Below are 23,247 nucleotides of genomic sequence, written 5' to 3' on the forward strand. Positions count from 1 at the left end.
ATTAGATATAATGACATTTGGAGCACATAAGTTTAATATTAATATTGGTTTCTCTATAGTTTCTTTCAGTATAATGTCATTCCCTTATTTATCTCTATATTGTGAGTTTTCTTTGTGATTTGTGATTTTAACTACATCTTTCTTGCATTCATCTGTTCCATAACACATTTTGTTCCAGTCTTTCTTTTTTAGTCTGTGTTTGTCTTTGCTTCTTAGATGACTTGGGCAACTGGTAAACAATTGAGTGTGCAGTGCTCCTGGCTGGGCTGTGCCAATAAAATAAAATAACAATACTACAAAAGTTAATTTACAGCTTTAATGCTATATCAAACTATCAAAGTAATATAATACAAACCTCATAAAAATATCAAAATTCATTTGGGAAAACAAATGATCTAGAATATTTTGGGAAATAATGAGAAAAAGGGAAAGGATGAAGGGGGAAATAGCACTTCTAGATTTCAAACTATAAAAAGCAGCAGTTATTAATGCCATTTGGTATTAATTTAAAAATAGAGAAAAACAGCAGTGGAATAGAATGGAAGAGGGAGAACTAAAAACAATGGAACTCAATAATTCAATATTTGATAAACCTGAAAACAAATTATTGAGGAAGAACTATCTGATAAAAATTTCAGGAAAAGAGAAAGCACTCAGTCAGAAATTAGGCTTAAACCAACAACTTATACCATATCCCATAATAAATTCAAAAGGCATTCCTGACCTGAATATTAAAGAGCACAGCATAAGAAAATTCAAATACGAACAAATCACATGCCTTTCACAGTATAGGTGATGAATTCTTTTTTTTTTATTTTTTTTTGAGGGGGGAAGGCAGGGTAATTGGGGTTAAGTGACTTGCCTAAGGTCACACAGCTAGTAAGTATGTCAAGTGTCTGAGGCCGCATTTGAACTCAGGTCCTCCTGACTCCAGGGCCCGTGCTCTACTCACTGCACCATGTAGCTGCCCCCATCAGATGAATTCTTAACCAAAAAAAGAGTAAAGGTAAATATAAAAGATAAATAATTCTGATTACATGAAATTAAAAACTTTCTGTGCAAAATTAATGCAGTTAGGATAAGAAGTGGTTAAAAGGGAAAATTTTTTTTTGGTATCAAATTTCTCAGATAAGGGTTTGTATCCCAGATATGAAAGCAGCTAGATGGTTCAGTGGACAGAGTGCTGGGCCTGGAGTCAGGAAGATCTGAGTTTAAACCCAGCCTCAAATATTCAAATAAGGAACTAGAAATAAAGTAGATGCTCTTCACTTGGGAATGGCTAAAAAAAGTTGTGATACATGAACATAATGGATTACTGAGATATAAGAAACAATGAATGTGAAGAACACAGAGAAGTACAGAAAGAGAGAAAATGAAGCAGAGTGAAGTATAAAGTCTAGAAAACAATAATATATATGACTACAACAATGTAAATGGAAAGAAAAACTGAAAGTGAATTTTGTAAAATTACAAAGAAGAAGACAATGCCCCCACCACTCCAAAGGAGTGATGGGAATTTATAGGTGTGGAAAACAGCATATACTTTCTTATTTTTTCAGCGCATTTCTTGGTTTTGCTAATTGTTTTTTTCTTCCTCTTTCTCTTTAAAAAATATTCTTTGTCATATGGGATGGCTCTCTAAGAGGGAAAAAAGGAGGCATACAGGAGGATATTTAGCCAATGTTAAAAACAGAAGACATCAATAATTAAGAATAAAACCAAAAAGAGATCTCTATTTTTCTTTCAGATCCATCCTCCTCCCCCCTGCAGAATCATATTTACTTTTATTATCTAGGTTAATCTTGGTTATAAAGCCTTTATCTTTTGACTTTTGGAATACTGTATTTCAAGCTCTTCTCTCCTTAGTCACAACCTCTAAGTTTTGTCTAATTCTGATTGCGGCTCCCTGGTACTTAAAACTCCCCCCCCCCCTTTTTTTTTTTTGGCTGTAAGTAGTTTCTTCTTTGACCTAGAAACTCTAGATTTTGGCTATGATATTCCTGGGAGTTTTTGTTTCTTTTGTGAGGTGCCAGCATATTTTCTAATTCACTTTACCCTTTGGTTCTAAGACATTTGAGCAATATTCATTTATGATTTTTGAAATATGGAATCCAAGCTTTTGGGGGACATTATTTTCAGGTACTCTGATGACTCTTCCTCGGACCTACCAGGTCAGTTGTTTTTGATAATCTATATCTTATGTTTTGTTTTTTCAATCTTTTTGTTTAATGTTTTCAAAGTACTCTTGAAGTCCTTTCTTTGTGACTTCTTTTTTGCTGAGGCTCCACTTGTACTTTCTTGTAGAGTTACTCTCTTTTTTTAGGTTTACCCCTCAGGATTCTCTCAGTCCAAGGTATGTCTTCATTATTCTTCAGTTCTTATCTCTTATCTTGGTTCAGGCCTAGGCTACCTGGATGTTGGATTGAATGTATTTGGCCCCATCTCCTGCTGCAGTTGGGGCCTCCTGACGTGCTCTGCACTGGATGTTGGTGTGGCTCTGTCTTCTGGTGTAGCTGGAACCCTTAGTTAACCAATGTTGGGCACTGTTCTCATCTTGTCTTTTGCAGTGAGACTGGACTGCTTCACACTTTGTCTTCCACCTACTGTAACTTGTCTTCTACTCAGGGTTTCCTAAGGATTCTAGAACTCTTTCTGTTCAGTCCTGGATTGGATGCAGTAATTTATGGCAGATTCTCTTTGGGGTTCTTGATCATTGTTCCTTCTAAAGCATTTTTAGAGTCTTATTGGAGTATTTATGGGATGAGAAAATCAGATTGATTCCATTTTGTAAATGAATCTATTCTGTAATTGATTTCATTTTGTATAACCAATGACATTTTGCGTATCTACCGAAGTCATGTTTCATTTGTCTCTAAGTTTGGAAGCTCAGATTTCCTGTAAGGCACTTTATGTCTCTGAGTTAAGTTTAGAAGTTCAGTTTTCCTGCTAATCACTATTTTATTCTTGTGTCAAAGAAATTTGTTATTCTTGAAGGATGCAGGTAGATGCCAGGAGTCTTATCTCTGCAACACTGACTGTCCTTCAAGAAAGTCTGGTCTCTTATAGCTGTGACACTAACTTAGCCATGCAGGTAGGCCTTCTATAATGACAAGATGGAAGGAGGAGTTGTTGCTAGGCCTGCATTCCAAATTTCCAGCCAATCATATTGTTCCCAATGATGTTTCTGACTTTGTAACCAACCATATTGTTTTCCCCATCTATGATGCTGTTTTCTGTTTTTGGGTTTTTTTTTTTGGATGCTTCTCCTTTTGTCCACAAAAGTAATCTGTCTGGGAGCAGCTAGGTGGCACAGTGAGTAGAGCACAGGCCCTGGAGTCAGGAGGACACTTGATACACTTACTAGCTGTATGACCTTGGGCAAGTCACTTAATCCCAATTGCCTTCCCTTCTCCACTCCCAAAAAAAACCCCAAACCAACAAAAAAAATCAAATAAATAAAAAATAATCTGTCTGCCCTTATTTGGGGTCTTTTGCCTTGCTGAGGAGTTAAAGAAACCTTTTAAATGGAATGTGCTCCAAACTTTGTGCTCAGTTTACCTTAATTTCAATTGCAATGGGGGGCATCTTAGGTGTGTAGGTTCTAACATATAGTAATCTGCCCAAAATGATCCCTAATAAACTTTCAAATCCCTTCATTTAAGATAAAATATCAATTCCTTTATTTGGCAGTTAAAAGCTTTTAGAATCTGGAACCAACCTACTTTTCCAGCACCATTATATATTAGCCACTTTCCAGCATGCAACTATTCAGCCAAACTTGTCTTCCTACTGCTCTTCATACTGGACACTGTCTACTCTGTGCCTTTGCATTGGTTGCCCCCATGCCTAGAAGGTACTTCCCCCCACACCCCCTTCTCTTTGCTTTTTAGAATCCATAATTCTTTCAAAAATCAGTTCAGGTACCACTTTCCTTCTTGATCTCCTCCCTCTAGGCTACTAGTACCTTCCTCAATAAAAGTTATTACCTTCTATTTATTTTGTACATATGCACATGTTGTCTTCCCCAGAGAACATAAAGTTACACACACACACATTTATAAATTTTTTCCCAATTACATGTACAATTTTTGACATTCTTTTTTTAAAATTTTGAGTTCGAAATTTTCTTACTTCCTTCCTCCCTGAGATGGTAAGCAATGTGATATAGTTTTTACAGGAACATAAACTTTTTAAGGACAAGTATTATTTTACTTTGTATCCCAACTGACCAGTACATAGTTAGTACCTAATAAATACTAGCTGATTCATAATCCACGTACATTAAATACAGATATGGCTCACTTAATAGAACTCCATTAATTCAAGAGAAAAGTAGGAAAAAACAGTAAATGGTTTACTTTAGATGCCAAGTTATAAGAACTGTCAAGCCAGTGAAAGGCAGAGCTGGGCACTGAAGATCACAGCAATGAAAGGTTTAAGGCAAAAGCCTGAACAATACACTTTTACCATCAGACTGTGAGCTCTTTGAAAACAAGTACTGTTTTGGCCTTTATTTGTATCCTTAGCACTCACCAGATTACCTGGCACATAGCAAGTGCTTAACAAATGCTAGCTAACTAACAAGATGAGTAGTCCTAAGCAAAAAATCATTTAACATTTCTCTCCACATTTTTTGAAAAATTATAATTATTCTTAAATCCTATTTTATTATTTTTAAGGAAAGTTTAATAATGCTAAACATTAAGTTCCTCCAAAAACGAAAGGAAAACTCCCCAAATGAGAATCATTTACCTGGATGACTATCTGGCCATTTGGCAAATCCACCTACGAGGCGATCTTGAGTTGATAAGATATAATTTCTGTTTTTCTCAAAGTTTGTATATTGGAATATTTTCAGCAGCTGAAATGAGATCACAGAAAGGACGTTTACTGATAGACAACAGTTTAAGAAAGTATTTTAATGCAAAATTCAATTTCTTACTACTTAAAAAAGTTTCCTCCAGTTTTGTAGTTCTAAAAAATTCTGAAGGGGCCAAAAGCACTGAGATTAGAAAAAACTTTCAAGAATCAGCACTACTCTTATTAACTAAGCATCTCCCTTATCTACCACGTTCACCCTCATGTCTTACCTTTCCATCAATTTAGCTCTTATTAACGTTTAGATTTGAAATAAAACCTTTATCAAAACAAATAAGGGGTTTTTTTAATGGCATATTCACCTACTCAAAATTTGTCACTTATGACTTTAAATTATAGCTATACCATAAACTCAAGGTAGACTTTTAAAATCAAAGTTGATACTATACATAACAGAGAAACTTGGCCAGGGGGGAGAAGTGTCATTAAAAACTGGTGTTTGAAATGCGTATAGTTTAGGTAGGTGTAAAATGACATATTTGAGGAAAAAAATGCAAATCGTAGTAAGACTTATGCATTAAGTCCTTGCAATTAGGAGATATCCCTTGAAGCTTGATAGATAATCTGAGAAGAAATATAGGAAAATAACTCTTTATTCAAAGAGTAATAAATTTATTATGCAAGCTAATAATAACATAAATAAGTTCAAGAACGTTTCGAATAAACTAATTCATGAATAAATTAATACTATATTATTGAGGCAAGATAAGGAACACCTTTAAAGGTGGATAAGCACAAGGAGACAAAGAGGCTTTCTCATATTACTTCCACTGGTGCAACTGTAAAAGACAAAATACTTAGCTGATTATCACAGCTTGATGGAATTATTTATTTCTTATTTCTGACAGAATTATTACTCCTTTTTTACTCAGTCTGGACTGGGAATCACTACCACAATACTAGAAGCTCAGTATCCTGACTACATAGTAATACTGACAAAAAGCATGTGCTACAAAAACCAACACAGGCTATTATTTCATATTCTGTATATCTTTCCATATTAAGCTTTTCATTTTATTAATTTTTATTCCCATCTTACCTTTAAAGTTGCTCCAACCCAAAAAGAATAGCAGGTATCTACAGGCTTATTGGGTCGTCCATGATAACCAGTCTGTTGTCTCATTATACACCATCTCTTTATTCTGTTTAATTCTTTTTCAGAAAAAACTTCTTCTAATTTATCCATCAAACATAATGATGCAATGCCACAAAAAGTTGATCCTCCTGTTAATCATAACCAGTCAACACTTAAAGATTCAAATTAATTAACTATTAAATGTTTATAAAATGACTAGAGAGAAAAGACCAGGCAATTCTAGAGGCCAAAAAGACCAAATAAAATCAAATTGTGGAACCATTATACTAGCTAGAGAAGTCTGCAATATTAATTTGATTACATAGATCACAGAATTTTAGAGTTGAAAGGGAACTCAAGAGAGGTTAAGAAAACTGAGGCCCAGAGAGAACAAGTGAATTTGTCTGGGGTCATAAATCTACATATTGACAGTCAGGACAAACACTGAAGTATTCTGACTTCCTAACACAATGTGCTTTCCTTTGTCTAATTTTAATTTCCTTAACTGAAGACAGATTATTAATATTGCAATGTGTGTGTGGGGGGTGACTGGACAACTTGTCCACTGTTACAGCCCAGTCAAATCAGAAGGTGACTTGTCAAATCTTATTGGTCAATCGAACTAGTGTGTTGTGAAAGAAGCCTTCTAAATCTTCTGACTGGCAGCACATTAAAAGAAATAAAGCCAAAACCACAATCTGAAGAAGTGTACCTTATAGATAAAAGTAACTGAATTTTCCCTAATACAAACAATAACATCTAATACTTATATCACATTAAAGTTGACATTATCTCTTCTATTCCTTACAAGTGCCTTAGGAAATCAAAAATCAAAGAATATCTAGAAAGAAAGAAAAAATTACTTTCCTAGACTTCCACCCAGGATTTGCTGATAACCACATAAAACTTTCAAAGCTGTTATAACTTCACATGGGATTGAAATTGAAATATAACTTACCTCCTTTCTTTAATATTAATAATTTTTCCAAAATCATAACTCTGAATTATATGCCCTTCTCTTGGCTATGCTTTCTTGTCTTGGCTTTTATGATGTTGCTCTCTCATGGTTCTGGGGTGGGGGGTTCGGGGTGTGCATGTGCATGCAGTACTAATACATACATATAGTGCTATACAGTGATACTAACAGTACTAACCTCTCTCTCTGGATAATTTAGATGAAAGAACTAGGGATAGTTAATGTAGAAAACAGAAGATTTGGGGAGGACATAATAGAAAAGGCTACCATATGGAAAAGGGATTAGTGTTACTCTGTTTTGTCCCAGAGGAAAATCCAGAGAAATGCAGAGGCAAATTTAGGCCAGATAAAAGGAAAAACTTATTGGAGATGTCCATGGTGAGAACTAAGCTGCTTTGGGAAGTAATGCATTCCTTCTCAAAGAAAGTCTTTAAGCAATGTCTAGAAGACCACTTATATGGCATGGAGGGGATGAATTACATAAAATTGTTACTGAGATTTCTTTGAACTCTAAAATTCTGTGCTTCTAGAATTCCCACATCATCAGTTACCTTCTGGAAATCACAATGTACAGTGAGAAGAATCTTAGAGGCAGTTCCAACTTTACCACATAAAGTAATACAAGTAAAAGGCTTCTAAAAGCAGAAAACTCAGCAAAGACAAGAGTAGTATAAGAGAGAGAATCTAGGACAAGATAGTAAGACTAATTCAGTACCCCATTTTTCATAGTGTTCACAACCTCCCTCATTCTCACAACCTGTACACTAGCCCACACAACCAATCCTTGTTGCTGCAGTTTTCAGTTGCTTCCCTTTGGCAATGTCCCACCACTTGAAGGAGTTCAGACACATAAATAAGAACAGCCTCAGAGTCTCGAGAAGAAGGAAAGGAGGTAGCTGCAAAGGATTGTGGAGCCTCAGGCACAAGAAATTGGAGGAGTCACTAAAGTATGGTGCTAATTAAAATTAATATAGTACAGAAGGAAACAGGTATCCAGCTAAAGGAATAAAAGATGAACAAGAGACCTAGATGTTGAAACAGCTTCTTGGAATATTACTCCCATCAGAGGATCCTCCTCCAATTTTTTCATAACCAGTCTGCACTTATCTCATCACCCAAGGATTGAAGTGAGTTGCAGAAAAAAAAAAAAAGTAGAATGGATCAAGAAGAAGAATAGGCCCAATTACCACTAGAACTATGAGGTAAGCAGATCTGTCTAAAACTGAGATCTAAGAACTAGCAGCAAGGGCTGGAAGAGAGCCTTTTTAAAAGAACTGGGCTTACAGAAGGGAAAGGGACAGCAGTAGGCATGTTTATAACGATAATGCCATAGAAAAATGAGCAGAGTGATTAAAAAAGAGCTGAGAAGAAATGAAAAAGCATTCAAAACAAAGGAAATTGAATTAAAAGCCCATAAGAAAGGTGATATGACAGTTTTTGCAAAGTTCAGGGAAACGACAACGGAGCAACCCCAATAACCTCCAGAATTGTTCAGAAAATCAACTGAAAAATAAATAAGGACAGGAATTAAGTAAGATTTTGGAGGAAGGAATTAGAAAGTCAAACTAGAGATCAATGAATTTAAAAGACAGAGACCCTCTCCAATAAAAGTAACCTCGGAAAAAGAAAAACAAGAGAATTAAAATGCAAAAACGCAGAGAAAAAAGGAAAAATTATGTAGCAAAATAAAAAAGAACAAGATCGGAACAATACATGAAAACATTCTAAACACTAAGAACAACAAATGTGAAGTTAGAATCTTAAAGAAACAATCTAAAAATTACAGACCTTTCAGAAAAACATGACTACCATATGATGAAAATTTAACATATTCCAAGAAATCATGCAGAAAAACTGCTAAGCCAAATCATGATTCTACCCTTTGGAGATCATTTTGGATCCTGAATACATCTTCTGATGTATTATTTATCCCTTCTCCCAGCTTCATGTTATCTGAAAATTTTTGCATAAATTTATTCAAGCCACTGTATAAACATGCTGCACAGAGAAGTGCCACCTCTTCTTAGTGCCTTCATCTATAAAATGAGACAGATCAAGATTGCTCCTAGAACTGACATTCATTTTATCATTTTACCTAAAAGCCTCATCACAGGAATACATGTTAGCATCATTTAGATGCCTACAGAACTATAATCTCAATTGTTAAAATTCATTCACATATGAGGGGAAGAAATAAAGGAAGCTGAGAAGACAAAAAAGCTTATTTCCTTTTCTTTTTTTGGATTAAGTAGGCATAGTGAGAAAAAGGAGGTTATAACTAGAGAAAGAAAGCTACTCACTAAGGAAAAAAGCCATCTAACAAACTGACCTGAAGCCCCAGAGAGATATATACATATTCCAGAAAGATCTTTTGATTCTAGGTTGGGAAAAGGATAAAATACAAAGGAATATTCAAATTATTCTCTGGATCAAGATCAGAGATTGGAATTAAAGTGAAAATCCAAGCTGTGGAGATAGGTTTTAAATTATACTTCAGTATTTATTTTCTTGAAAAGCTTAATACAAATAGATATATGTGACAGTGCTATTTAAGCAACAATACTATATGAATTACATGGCCATTCCGGGACACCAGAACCGCCAAGGGGCAGCTTATTCTAACTACAGACAAAGCACTTGAAAAAATAAACAACTCCTTTGAGCTTTGTAACTGGAATACTAAAATTCCAAGTTAAAACCCAACACACTTTTATAAGGAAACATAACACAACCGTTGAGAGGCATATACTTTTACTTTGCAATATGACTCAAAAAGTATAAGGCAAAAGGTGTTTATTTTTTTGAAGAATACATACAGCAATTCTAAAAATGTACATAGGGTCCTGATTATTTTTTCATCCAGATTAAGAAAATCCAACAATACTAAAGGATTTTCATTTCTTTATGCTCTTGTCAACTGAAATGGACACCAAGTTAGTAACTTTTTCACATTCAAAGTGATCCCAAGGTATCACAGAATTATAGGATTGGAAGAGACCTTAAAAAGTCACATAATGACTTAAAGCAGGGATTCTCTCAACAACATCCTTTCCAAGTAATCATTTAGCCATTGGACCAGCTCCAGCAAATAGGAAATGTATCAGTAAGAACCACAACATGAACATCTTTGATGAACAATTCTTTAAATTCAATGGCTTCAGAAGAGTTTTTCAATTGTCATAAGGAGGTGGAGGAGGAAGCAAAAAAGAGGCAAAGCAGAGACAGACTATGCTAAAAGAAGAATAAGGACGTGGTGGAGAAGGAGTTTATGCCAATATCTAGAATAAAGTACTAAGGTGCACCCCATGAAAGTTGTCAGAAGGTAACAACACTAATGCTAAATCCCAACTTTTTTTTTTTCCATTTCTGAAAAACTTAATTCTCAAATGTTACTTTTAAAAGTAGTGCAATTTCACATATGACACTGGAGATACTTTGAGAAGACAATATCCATACAACCCCAACTCTATATTGTTAACCAGTTAAAGAAAACTTACCATGAGATTCCAGTCCAGCTCCCTGTGCCAGTCCATTGTCATAAGACTGAAAAAGAAAAATAATACTGTTTACTGTGAAACAGCAGTTAAAAAGCTGTAAGGCTTAGTGGAAAGCGAATCAGACATGGAGTCATGAAGTTCAGCCTCTTATACAAACCGCCTATGTGACTGTGGGCAAGTCACTTTATCTCTCACTGTCCCAGGTAATTCTCTAAGACCATATGGAGCACTTGACCACCTGCACTGGTAGAGGGGATTTCCTGCCTGGGATTTTCCTATACCAATCAAGTCACAAGCTTGGACAAGACAAAATATAAGAACATACTTCTTAAAAAGGCACCAACAGACAAAATTAAGTACTAGTTTATCTCCTACTATTATTTTCCTTTGCGATTCCAAAAATAGCTATTCTTCCTTAGAAATGCAGGGGATGAAGGAGGGACGTTCAACCTTTTCAAGTACCTGACAATGTTTTGCTCCAATAACCACTGGCAAATTGGAAAAAATGGATTTTTTTCAAGTATTGCACATTTGAACTGATTTTCTATAAGTGATCTTTATTTTTTAAAAAAATCCATTATTCTTTCTCCTTCTAATTCTTAATTCTACGCATTTGGCTAGTTCACTGCTGACATTATCACCATCATACCTATATCTCACATAGCTAGGAAAGTGTGTTGAAAAACTATCAAGTTCTATGTAAATATATACTATTATTGTCAGAGTTAAATGTTAAAATAACCAAATTACAAAATATATTTACTATCATAATTCAAGTTTATTGCTTCCAAAGCCTAATAATAAAACCAGTGATAGATGAATATTTGCATAAATAAAAATGAATAAAAATTAACTGAAAAATAGATCTTACTACTAAATGACAGTCAAATAAAATAGCACATTTTTAGATAACAACAGCCAAAAGGTATACTCCCTCCTCCCCTCTGCCACTTACTAGAAGTATCATCTTACAGTGTGACAAAGTGGAAAGAACACCAGATTTGGAGTCAGAAGATCTGGGTTGGAATTCCAGCCCTGCTACTTATGACCTGCGTGACCTTGGACAGTCACTTCATTTCTCTAGACTAGTTGACCTGAGGTCCATTCCAGTATTAAATCTACGACCTTATGAAAGCAATACCACCTACCCACAAAATAAGTCACTCTGCCCTTAATGTAAGCTAAAGCATGTTATACTTAAATAAAAAAAAGACAGACATAAGATTAACATCTATAAATTATCTCCTTATGGATGTCAATTTCTATTCCAAAGGCCTTTATCAAAAAGCTTAAGATGAATATTTAAGATTCTTTGATTCAGATTTATTGCCTGATAAAAACCATAATTAAATATCATAGGATCAGAGGATTAGAACTGGAAGGGACCACAGATATATTCTGGTATAGTCTCCTCATTTTATACAGAAAAGTGTGGCTTAGAGAGGTTAAATGAAATGACAAGGCCAGGTTTTGAAACTAGGTGTAAAGGAATCCAAATCCAGTGCTCTTTACCCTGAACCAAAATATAATTGAATTTATTTATACTTTTACAAGCACAATTAAGATTTTTAAAAGCATAAATTGCTTTTTGGTCACAAAATCCAAGACTGATGAGACCTCAGAAGGTCATCTAGGCCAATATCTAACCATATGACCAGACTGCATGTAATTCTTTATGATTTTCACGTGAAATGTTATTACTTCACAGATTCACAGAATTTGAAGGCTGAAAGAGGCCTTATAGTCCAATCCTCTAATTTTTTTTTTTTTTGATAAACCAAGGCATAGAAAATTTGTTTAAAGTCATATAATTTCTAAGTTCTGGTCCCTCCTTCGTTCTGTCACTGTATGCCTAATCCAGGATACTTCCTGCTATATAACAGCATATCCCTTGTAAACATGTTTCAGCGTGTAGAAATATCTGTCTAGATTTATGCCTCACATGTCTAATATAAATCTTTCTGTTTGGAATAAAAAAAAATAAACTTCTAAATATGTCATCTTTGTAGGCATAAACAATTAACAAAAACCCACTTCATATATTTCTAACAGTCAAACCACCTCTCATGACTGACTCCTTTCTTTTCTAACACTAAACATTCTTGTGTATTCTTTACAAGTTCTATTTTCCAGTCCTTGTGCCTTGTTATGTACCTACGAATTATATTTACACTTGTATTATCTATACACTTTATTAAATACATTCACACATCTAATTAAAAACAAACCTTCCTATATACTATCTTCCATTCTTTCAAAATTTCATTCTGAAACGTTAAAACTTTTTTTGTCCAAACCTACAATTTTATTGGTGGAGGGAAATTACAGGGAGTAAAATTCTCTCTACTTATGCATATTGCAACTGTTCTACATCTTATAGTCTCAAGTGTGTCTAGGGCACTGAGACACTTGTCCAGTGTCAGCCAATAAGTGTCAGAGACCCATTTTTCCAGACTCCAAAGACAACTCTCTACATCACAATATCTCTATTGACTTAAAAGCATAGGAAAACTTCACACTTGGGAAATACATATTTTCCAAAGTGTAATTTTTTTTTCTAATTTTATTCAACATTATAAAAGAGGAAAAGAAAAAGGAAATTTGCAGTGAAACTAGATTTCCTTCTTAATGGGACTCTATGGATTTCCTTCTTAATGGGACTCTATGGACTTTTTTCAGAAACTACTTAAATTAGAACAAAAGAGAAAAAAAAACCACATCTACTTTTCTCCATAAAATAGTATCACTTACTGCTTCATTAGGAATACTTACAGTCTTTGCTTTGCAAGGAACCAATTAAGAAATAAAATGATAATCCAACTACAACAAAAGAATTTACTTTTGAAAGAGCAAGACATTTAAAGACAGTTACTTAAAAATCTTGTAAATCTACAAAAATCTAGTACAGGCAAAAAAATGGCAGACAAAAAAGAAACAATTCATGTTCAGGATTTTAGGAAAGGTAGCAAGGCAAAGGTAAGAGTAATGGCAAGCAAAATGGGACTTTTTTGTTTTGCTCTTTACTTTTGGAGTTCTAGTTCTTCTCAGCACTAAGGTAATCAAGTGCCTTTGATTGAGACTTGCCCTTTTTGAATCAAGAGACTTTGATGACCGGCTTTAAGTCACAAGAAAGCCTAAGTCACATGAGTTTGAGTCACATGGTTGTGATGCCCTCTGTGGGCTGACCCTCAAGAAGTGTATATATACTGTGGGGTTAGCATTTTGCTTTGGGGGCTCACTCACTCTGGTGATTTCACCAGATGAGAATCTGGGTAGCCAATAAGGAGCCCCCCCCACACCCTCTCCCAGCTTTGAAAACCCAGATGTTGGTGTTTCTCTCCCTGGTAACTATATCTGTATTGCTATGGACAGACAGAAGCCCTGTCTGCTGATCTGTGTTATTTGCTCTGTTTATGTAATTTCTGTTTGTTTTCTCTCTGAAGTTCAGAGTGCTGACTTTTTCTCCTGAACTAAGTGAATGATGTATGTATATTTAATTAAACGAGATTGTAAACCTCTTAAAGTTGCTTTCCTTAGAAAAGCAGATCACTAGGTAGCGCAGTGAGTAGAGCACCGGCCCTGGAGTCAGGAGGACCTGAGTTCAAATGCAGCCTCAGACACTTGACACATGTACTAGTTGTGTGACCTTGGGCAAGTCACTTAACCCCAACTGCCCTGCCCTCCCCCCCAAAAAAAGCAGATCAAAGAACCTGTGCTAGCAGCCCTCCCGTATGCTAGTGTTGTTGGTCTTACACCTCCATAGCAGCTGCTACCAGCATTGTTGTTACAGTAAGTTAGCCTTGGAGCCAAGAAAACTCAGTTTCAAATTCCACCTCTGATAACCTACTGGCCATGTCACCCTGGGCAAGTAATTTCAATTAATCAATCAATAACTATTAAATACCTGTGAGATTAATGAAAACCCCAAGAGACATGAGTTTCTGGGTAATTAGTAATCAATTTATTAATGTGGCTAGCCAGCAATCAATAAATTGGGGTTTCTCTCTGTAACCAAAGACTACAAGGAGACCATGAAATGTTAAATCCCTTCTGAAAGGAGACTCCCCTGGCAAGTGAAAATCATCTGTGACTGGTAGACATTTAGTAAGGAGGTGGGCTAAAAGTCTTTAGCGCCTCCTACCGAGAACATGGCATGATCATGAGACTCAGAAGCCTCAAGGTATCTGGGCAAAGGGAAGCCAACTCCATGTAGATCTCTCTAGCTACTTTTCTCCTTCATCAACTTAGCTACCCTAAACTTTAATGAAGGAGACCAAGGACAAGGGGCTCCTCCTCCAGAAAAAGCCTTACCCAGACTGGATTGTGTTTATACTTTAAATAGAAATTAGGTTTCCCAATTGAGTGGGCCTAGGAGCCCAGTCTCATCACTCAGCCATGCCCTTCTGAGGCTGACTAACCTTTTCAGGAGTTGGGTTTCAACAAAAATTTGAAAAGGTGGATCACAAATTAATAATTATTAATATAATAGTATAATATTAATTTCTCTTACCTACGATGTGTCAGGTACTCTGCTAAGTACTGGGGATATAAAAAGAGGCAAAAGACACTGCCTGCCCTCAAAGAGCTTACAATCTAACGGGGAGACAACATGCAAACAAATATACACAAAACAAGCTATATACAGATAAATAGGAAATAATTAACAGAGGAAAGGCATTAGAATTGAGAGGTTGGGGGAGGCTTCCTGTAGAAGGGAGGATTTTAGGTGGGCCTTAAGGGAAGCCAGGGAGTTGAGTAGCAGTTAACAGTTCTAAGACTACAAACTGAAGAGGCTCTGTCCTCAATGTCCAGTCCTTATCCTATTTATGATTTTATAAGGGAGAAGGAAAGGGAAAATATGATCAATCTCAAATGATTGTCATTAAGAACTGCTAAAGAAGATTTAACTCCTAAGAAAAATGACATCAAGCTAAATCTTATTAAAAATCATAGAGCTGAAAAAATTTCATCTAGTGGAAACCCTCATTTTACAAATAAGGACACTGGAATTAAGAGAAGTTGAGAGACTTGCGCAGTGTTATATAGGAAGACCTCCGTTCCCAGCCTGCCTTCAACACTTACTAATCAGTCACCTAACTTCTGCAAGCCCAAGCTCCTTCCTATAGGTTAATACCTATAGTACCTATTCTTACCTACAGGGTGTATGGGGTGTTCAGGAGGACTAGCACCACCGATGTGGGGGATTGCCAAGCCTTTTCAGGGCTACTCATCCACTTTTAGTATCCACCTCATTCACCCAACTTTCATAAGTGGCTCCAAGAAGCTGTACATGCATAGCAGTCACTCCCTGGTAAACCATCTCAGTAAATAGACTAACCCAGGTTGAGGGTATGCAACAGGCTTCAAACCTATCAATGTGTTAGGGGATGTCTACCCCAAGTACGTGAAGACTTTCCTAGGAGGAATGAGCAGATGAGAAACAGTTTATTCCAGTGGATACAAAGCCTGGAGGGCTTAGAGCTTGGTCAGGCATCAAAGACACCAAGACCATTCACTGCATTCCAGGCTATTGCCGGTCATCCTCTACTGGACTTTGATGACTCAGGAAGAGAAGGTGACAATCTTGTACATCTCTGCCTCACTTGAATCTAGTTCATGAGCAAGTTAAGACACTGCCCCTGATGATCGGTCCTCTTCAAAAATGAAGGACAAACAATAACCTATCTCACAGAGCTGTTGTAAAGCTTAATGAAGGACAATACAAGTAAAGAAATGTACAAACTTTAAGATCTTATATGTAATTGTTTCTATTAAGTAACAGAGGGGAAAAAAGGAATTCGTCAGCAAAACTCACCATACTTCTTCTAATATAGTCTATGGCTTTCTTCATGTCCATGCCTGACCAATTGTTGAGCATATAGCAAATACAGGAAGCACAGTAGACAAACCTCATGTCATTCTCACTACCTTCAGGCACAGCACAAAAACTGGAAGAAATAAAGATTTTGTTCTTAGTATCGTATTGGCAGTTACTACATGCACTTTACTCCTCCTTTCATTAAAAAGATTTATTTTACCTTCTTACCCCCAGAAACTTTAAACGACAATCTATCTAATGCAAACTACTGCCTTTACTAGAATATTTAGCAAATCTTTACTGAGAAACATAAAATACTAAATACATCATCATCATTCCACGCTACAGATGTAACATGACCTAGCAAAAAGTTCCAAAGTAGTGCAGAGGTTATTCAGAAGCAATTAAACAACTTATTGAATTATCTACATCTATACTCTTCTATCCAGACGTCCTTATGACCAATGCCAAGCATCTGACACCATCACCACCCTGGTACAGGACCTCATCACCTCACACCTGGATTACTACAATAGCCTGCATGTGAGTCTGCTACCTCAAGTCTCTTCCCACTTCAAACTACCCCCTATTCAGACAACAGAGTGATTTTCCTCCCTCAAGAAACTCCAGTGAAGCTCCCTAATACCTCCAGAACTATATTAAAAAAATCCTCTGTTTGGGGTTCAAAACTCTTCGTAACCTAGGCTCCTCCTACCTTTCTAGTCTTTTTACATTTCACTCTCCATCAAATACTTTTTGATATAGTGACACTGACATCCTGGCCATTCCATGAACAAGACACTCCATCTCCTGGCTCTGTGCATTTTCTTTGGCTGCCTGCCATGCCTGGAATGCTCTCCTTCCTCATCTCACTAATGTCTTCCCCGACTTCCTTAAATCCCATCTTCTACAGGAAGTCTTTCCCTCTTAATTCCAGTGCCTTCCCTATTTATCTATTTTTTTCTATTTATACTGCATATAGGTTGTTTGTACATATTTGTTTATGGTCTCCTCCATTAGACTCTGAGCTCCTTGAGAGCAGGGACTGTCTTGTGCCTTTTTTGTATACCAGCACCTAGCATAATGCCTCACACATAGTAAGCATTTAACAAATATTTACTGACTTGCTTTTTCAGGATTAGTGGGTAATTTATAAGATTTTTAACCTGAATATTTTATAAAAAATATTTTGATAAGTATATTTCAACATAATTGGTTTCCTTTATAATCCTATATATCTTATTTTATGCATTTAAAAATATTCTGAGAAGGGATCCATAGACTTCACCACATGAAGTACATGACACAAAAAAGGTTAAAAAACTCTCCCTGTTCTTGATAAAGGACGGATAATTTTCTAGCAATATTCATGTGAAAAAACTCTATTGTAAATAACTAGAAATTAATAAGAGAAATATGCATTTTTAAAAACTCTAAAATTTCACCTTACACCCATCAAATTGCCCCAAGATGACAATTTGATAAAATATGGTAATAATCAATGTCCAAAGGGATGTGGGAAGACAGGAACCCTAATTAAAAATTTTGTCAGCTGTGAACTGGCCTAACTATTCTTCAAAACAATTTGGAACTATGCTACAAAAATGTCTAAACTCTTCATCCGCTTTGACCAGGTGATCCCACAACTGTGCCAAAGGAAAACAAAGACAAAGGGAAGGTCCCATACATTCCAAAATATTTATATCTACACATTTTTATGGCAGAAAAAAAAACTGGAAACAAAGTAGATACTGATCAATTGGAGGATAGATGAATAAACTGTTACATAAATTTAATGAACTATTACTGTACCACAAAAAAGGAAAAATAATGAGGAATTTGGGAAAATTTGGCAAGATTTATATAAATACAGAGCAAAATCAGCAGAACTAAGAGAATATGCACTATGACCACAGTAACATAAAATGCAAACCACACTGGAGCTGTGAATTGGACCAGCCATTCTGGAAAGCAATTTGGAACTATAACCCCAAAGTCATTATACTTGACCATATTCTTCGATCCAGAAATACCATTACTGGCTGATATCCCAAGAGATCAAAATAAAAAAGAACCATAGGAACAAAAACATTTATAGTAGTTCTTTTCACAGGAGTCCCAAACTGTAAACTAAGGGGACTCACTTCTTGGGGAATAGTTATTTATCGTATATAAATGTAATATTATTATTGGTCCACAATAAATGCAAAATGGACAGTTAAAGAGCAAACTGGGAAAATCGTTATGAACTGATGCAATGAAATGAGCAGAATTAGGAGAACAATTTACACAATGACAATATTTTAGAGAAAAACAACTTTGAAAGTCTTCAGAGCTCTGACATAATGCAATGGCAAACCATGAAGACAAGACAAAACACACATGCCACCTTTTAAAAGAAAGGTGAAGGGCTTAAAATGAATAAGACATACATTTTTGGGTATGATCAATGTGAAAATTTGTTTTCCTGGCATATACATATTTGTTATGAAGGTTTTATTTTTATTTTTTTTAATTGCTCAAAGGGTGGAGGTGGAAAGTGAAATGGAGATAAGTAAGAAATACATTTTCATTTTTTTAAAAAGGAAAACAACACTAAAGTATTCTAACTCCAAACAATATAGCAACCAATTTCAACTCCTGAGGGTTGAGGATGAAACATATATTCCACTTCTTGAGATATAAATGGTTAAAATGTTAGTTTGCATGGTTTAACTATTTCTTGTATAGGGGAGGTTTCTATGGGAGAGAGGTTATTGGTAAGAAAGACGAAAAAAAAATCAATGAAATATAAAATGATGGACAGTTTTGTGGAAAGAATACATTTGAAACATTATTAATAAAGCGAAATGAAAACTGAATGACTCTCATGACATTTTCAAATAAAAAGAAATTAGTAAATTAAGATTTGAATGTCCAAAGCATATTTCAATTGGACAACCATTTCATGGAATACTACTAGCTTCACTTTCCCTAATGTAAGTGGTAGTTAAAGATTCTTGAGAAATGACAGTAGGGAAGGTGGTAGAGCAGTTAAATTCTCACCCTCAGTCCCCACCCTAGGGCCCAATTAGGAAATTCTCAAGGGCAATAAGACCTGACAGCAATTTTACTTTTAAAAAATAAAGTCCCTTAACTGCTCCCTTTCAATTTGTTCACCTAGAGGGTTCCACTAGATTAACCCCTAGGTCCTCTGTAACTTTAAAAAGTACAATATTAGTCAGAAAAAACTATTCTTTATTTGGGAATATCCTGTGGACAGTCAAATCTTAGCAGAACTGAGCTGTTTTCATAAAAGGCTAACCACAGATAACAAAAGCAGAGCCAGGAAGTAAATGAAAACTTGAATTTCTTGCTATTAAAGCAGTCTTGACAATATTATCAGAGCCCCAAATCTATATAATATGCTATTCAGTTCTAATTTAACCTCCTCTTAAAGAAAGTTCCAGAACATATTAAATTATGTTTAAACTCATACTCATACATTTATTTCAATATTTAGGCCTACATTTTCCTTTTATTCCTACTTTACTACTAGACTTTTTCACTACACTGGTTTCCTTTCTATTTTAATAATAATAGTTCAGCATTTATAAAATGCTTTAAGGTTTACAAAGCACTTTGTGTTTATCACATACTTCAAAAATTGTTTAATTATTTGTATTTTAATTCCTAGAGTATAGAATAGCGACCAGTTCAGAAAAGGCACTTAATAAATGCCTGACATTCAAATAAAAAATACATTTTCCTCATAAAGATCCACATACTTCCATTCTGAAGGAACAGCTTATTTAATTATGTACTACTCTATCTTGTTTGGAGCTAAAAAAAAAAAAAAAGATTAGTGCCACTAGACAATCATTATTTTAAATCATGAAAGGAATTAGGGTAATTTTCTTTATTAGGAATTCAACTATAAGTTGTCATTCACACCAACCTTTGGTTGGTTCAAATGAGAGTTGAAAATCTTAAATTTTTTTTGTTATACTCCCTCTTTTTATTTTGTCCATATCTGTTCAAATCAAGAAACTTATCTCTTAAGAAATGACAAAGAATTCATCATACCTTCCATCTTCCAGCTGAAGTGCTCTCAACCCTGCTAAGCAAGCTTCTTTATTTACTCTGCTTAAATCATCTCCAAGAATAACTAAGCATGATAGACCAGTATAGGTCATTGCTATATGTCCACTGTCATAAGGATGAGCTATGCCAAGATCCTAAATTTAAGATGATAATAAAATTATGGTTAGGAAATTGGTTATCATATGTCAATAAACAATTCAATGTTAGATAGCTAGTAAATAAACATTAAATTTAATTTGCTAATATTTTACAGATGGAAAGCATCTTAAGGGAAGTCTAAGAAAAACCACAATTCTCTCATATAAACATCAATAACAACAGGCGTTACATGTATTCCAGGATAAATTTAAAATTTATCCTGCTTAAGTTCAAAATTGCCAACATTATAAACACTTCCTATGATTAATTAGAGTAAGAGTTTATTCAAACTACAATTAAATCAGATACTCTTTCTTCTGAATAATGAAGACAATAGTATTAATTATATTTTCTAAACTAAGAGGCAAAAGTATTAATATTATGAAAATATTTGCAATAACTTTAATAAAATCCAGCCCCCTATAATTTGACACCCTGGAAATGAGAAAAGTATTCACCTAGTATTATATGCTCCACATTCCCAAGTATTTAATAATTAATGTCTGATTACATTAAGCAATCAGATACAACACAAAGGAACAGAAGAAACTGAGGGTATTTTTGACAATCTACCAAAGTATCAGCTTAATCCTGTCCTTCAAAGTCTTAAAAAAGGCTATAAAAAGGCCAGGAGAAAGCCAACTATTAAACTGCTGGGAAAAGCCATTTGGTAAAAAATAGGTTTACATCAACTCTTGGGTCATATTTTATAATAAATTCCAAACAGATAAATCACACAAGTAAAAGGTCATATAATAAAGAAATTAGAGGCTAATAGAAGGATGTATCTTGCATAATTATAGCTAAAGAAAGAATTCTTAACAAGGGATAGATTAGACACCATACATCAAGACAAGAACCAATGGGTACATAAGCTAAAAAAGAGGCTGACATAAACAAATTTGAGGAGCATGGAAGAATCACCTGCCAGATTTATGGACAGGGGAAAAGTTTACAACTGGGGGGAGCAGGGGAGGGGAGTACTCAGGGAGAGGAGAAGGTTTGCAGAAGGTAAAGTGGACAATTGCAATTACATAAAATCAAAAGGTTTTTGCCTACATAAAACCAACACAGCTAAAATTAGAAAAGAAGTGGGAAATAAGGAGAAAAAATGATAGCGCCTGGTACACAGTAAATTTTTGACTGATTGCAGCAAGTTTCTCTGATATAGGTCTCATTTATATCTATTTATATCTAAGATATAATTTATATAATTTGTAAGAGTAAGTGTAACTCCTCAAATGATAAGATAATCAAAGGATATGAATAGGCAGTTATCAGAAGAAGAAATTCAAGATATCAATAAATCATATAAAAATGCTCTAAACCCTAATAATGACAGAAATACAAATTAAAACAGATTTGAGGTACCAACTCTCATCCATCAGATTGGATAAACCAACAAAAAAGAAGAATGAAAAATACTAGAGGGGCTGTCAAAAAACAGATACTTTAATCCATCGCTAATGGAGCTGTGAATTGTCCAGCCATTCTGGAAAGCAATTTGGAACTAACACAAAAAGTTTAAATTTTTTAAACCATGTACATCCTTTGACCCAGTGATGACAAAGAGTAAGTCTATATCCCAAAGAGATCAAAGAAAGAGAAAAAAGATACACACAGACAGACATATAGACACACACACACATAAACACACAAATATTTATAGCAAACAACTGGAAACTGAGGGGATGCCCATCAATTAGGAAATGGTTGAACAAATTATGAAATGTGAAAGAATTCTATTGTCCTGTGAGAAATGATGAAGAAGATGGTTTCAGAAAAAGCTGAGACAACATGTATGAACTGATGCAAAGTAAAGTGAGCAGAACCAGTAGAACAATTTATACAATAACAACAATATTGTAAAGACAATTCTGAAAGACATAAAAATTTTGATCAACACAATGACCAACCACAGCTCCAGAGGACTCATAATGAAACATGAAACTTCCAAACAGACAGGATAGAGTCAAAATGCAGTTTGAAGAATTATTTTTTGACATAGCTAATGCAGGAACTGACTTTGCACAACCACACATATTTTGTAATGAGTTATATTTATCTATTTATTTTGCTTTTTCGATATGTCAAAGGACTCAAAGAGAATTCAAACTGAAAATAAAATTAAATTGAATAAAAACAAAGGATAGGTGATCAGACTAAAGGGGACAATTTTAATTACAGGAAACTGAAAAGCTTTTGCACAAGTAAAATCAATGCTGCTAGGATTAGAAGAGACACAGTAAAAACAAGGGAAAATTGCTGCAGCTATTATTTCTGATAAAATTCTTGATGTTTGAGACTAACTGAAACAAATACGTAAGATAAAATCCACTTCTTAAGGACATAAAGAAGCCTTTTCAAAAGAAGTCATCGTTAATCATATAAAAGAATCTTCCAAATCATTAACAAAAAAAATTAAAGTTAAGACAACTCTGAGGTTTCATTCCTCTGATACCCTGACTGGAAAAATAATCCAAGATGGAAAGTGAAACTGTAAGAAGACATGCACTGTTGATGGAACAGGGAATTGGCCCAGTCATTCTGGAAAGGAATTTAAAATTATAATGAAGAAGTAACTAAACCTGTACTGCTACTCTATGTAGTAGTATACTAGTATGCATATGGAGAAAGCTAGGTGGCTCAGTAGACAAAGCACTGGGCCTGGAATCAGGAAGATCTCAGTTCAAATCCAGCCTCAGACGCTTACTAGCTATGTGACCCAAGGCAAGTCACTTAGCTTCTGTCTGCCTTAATCCACTGGAGAAGGAAATGGCAA

General features: G+C 35.0%; 1 protein-coding gene across 2 annotated transcripts in view; it reads right to left on the reverse strand.

The window, feature by feature from the left end:
* The window catches only part of PGGT1B (protein geranylgeranyltransferase type I subunit beta), a 56,772-nt gene that overhangs the window by 12,887 nt on the left and 20,638 nt on the right, over positions 1-23,247 (reverse strand). For both annotated transcript variants that reach the window (XM_036734633.1, XM_036734625.1), the window contains 5 exons: positions 20,310-20,461; positions 16,242-16,374; positions 10,427-10,472; positions 5,918-6,102; positions 4,753-4,861 (listed from right to left, as the gene is read on the reverse strand). In XM_036734633.1, coding sequence (XP_036590528.1) covers positions 4,753-4,861; positions 5,918-6,102; positions 10,427-10,472; positions 16,242-16,374; positions 20,310-20,461 — 625 coding nt within the window. The remainder of the gene's footprint in view (positions 1-4,752; positions 4,862-5,917; positions 6,103-10,426; positions 10,473-16,241; positions 16,375-20,309; positions 20,462-23,247) is intronic.

Source organism: Trichosurus vulpecula, chromosome 1 (genome assembly GCF_011100635.1).
Source record: "Trichosurus vulpecula isolate mTriVul1 chromosome 1, mTriVul1.pri, whole genome shotgun sequence".
Lineage (NCBI taxonomy): Eukaryota > Metazoa > Chordata > Mammalia > Diprotodontia > Phalangeridae > Trichosurus > Trichosurus vulpecula.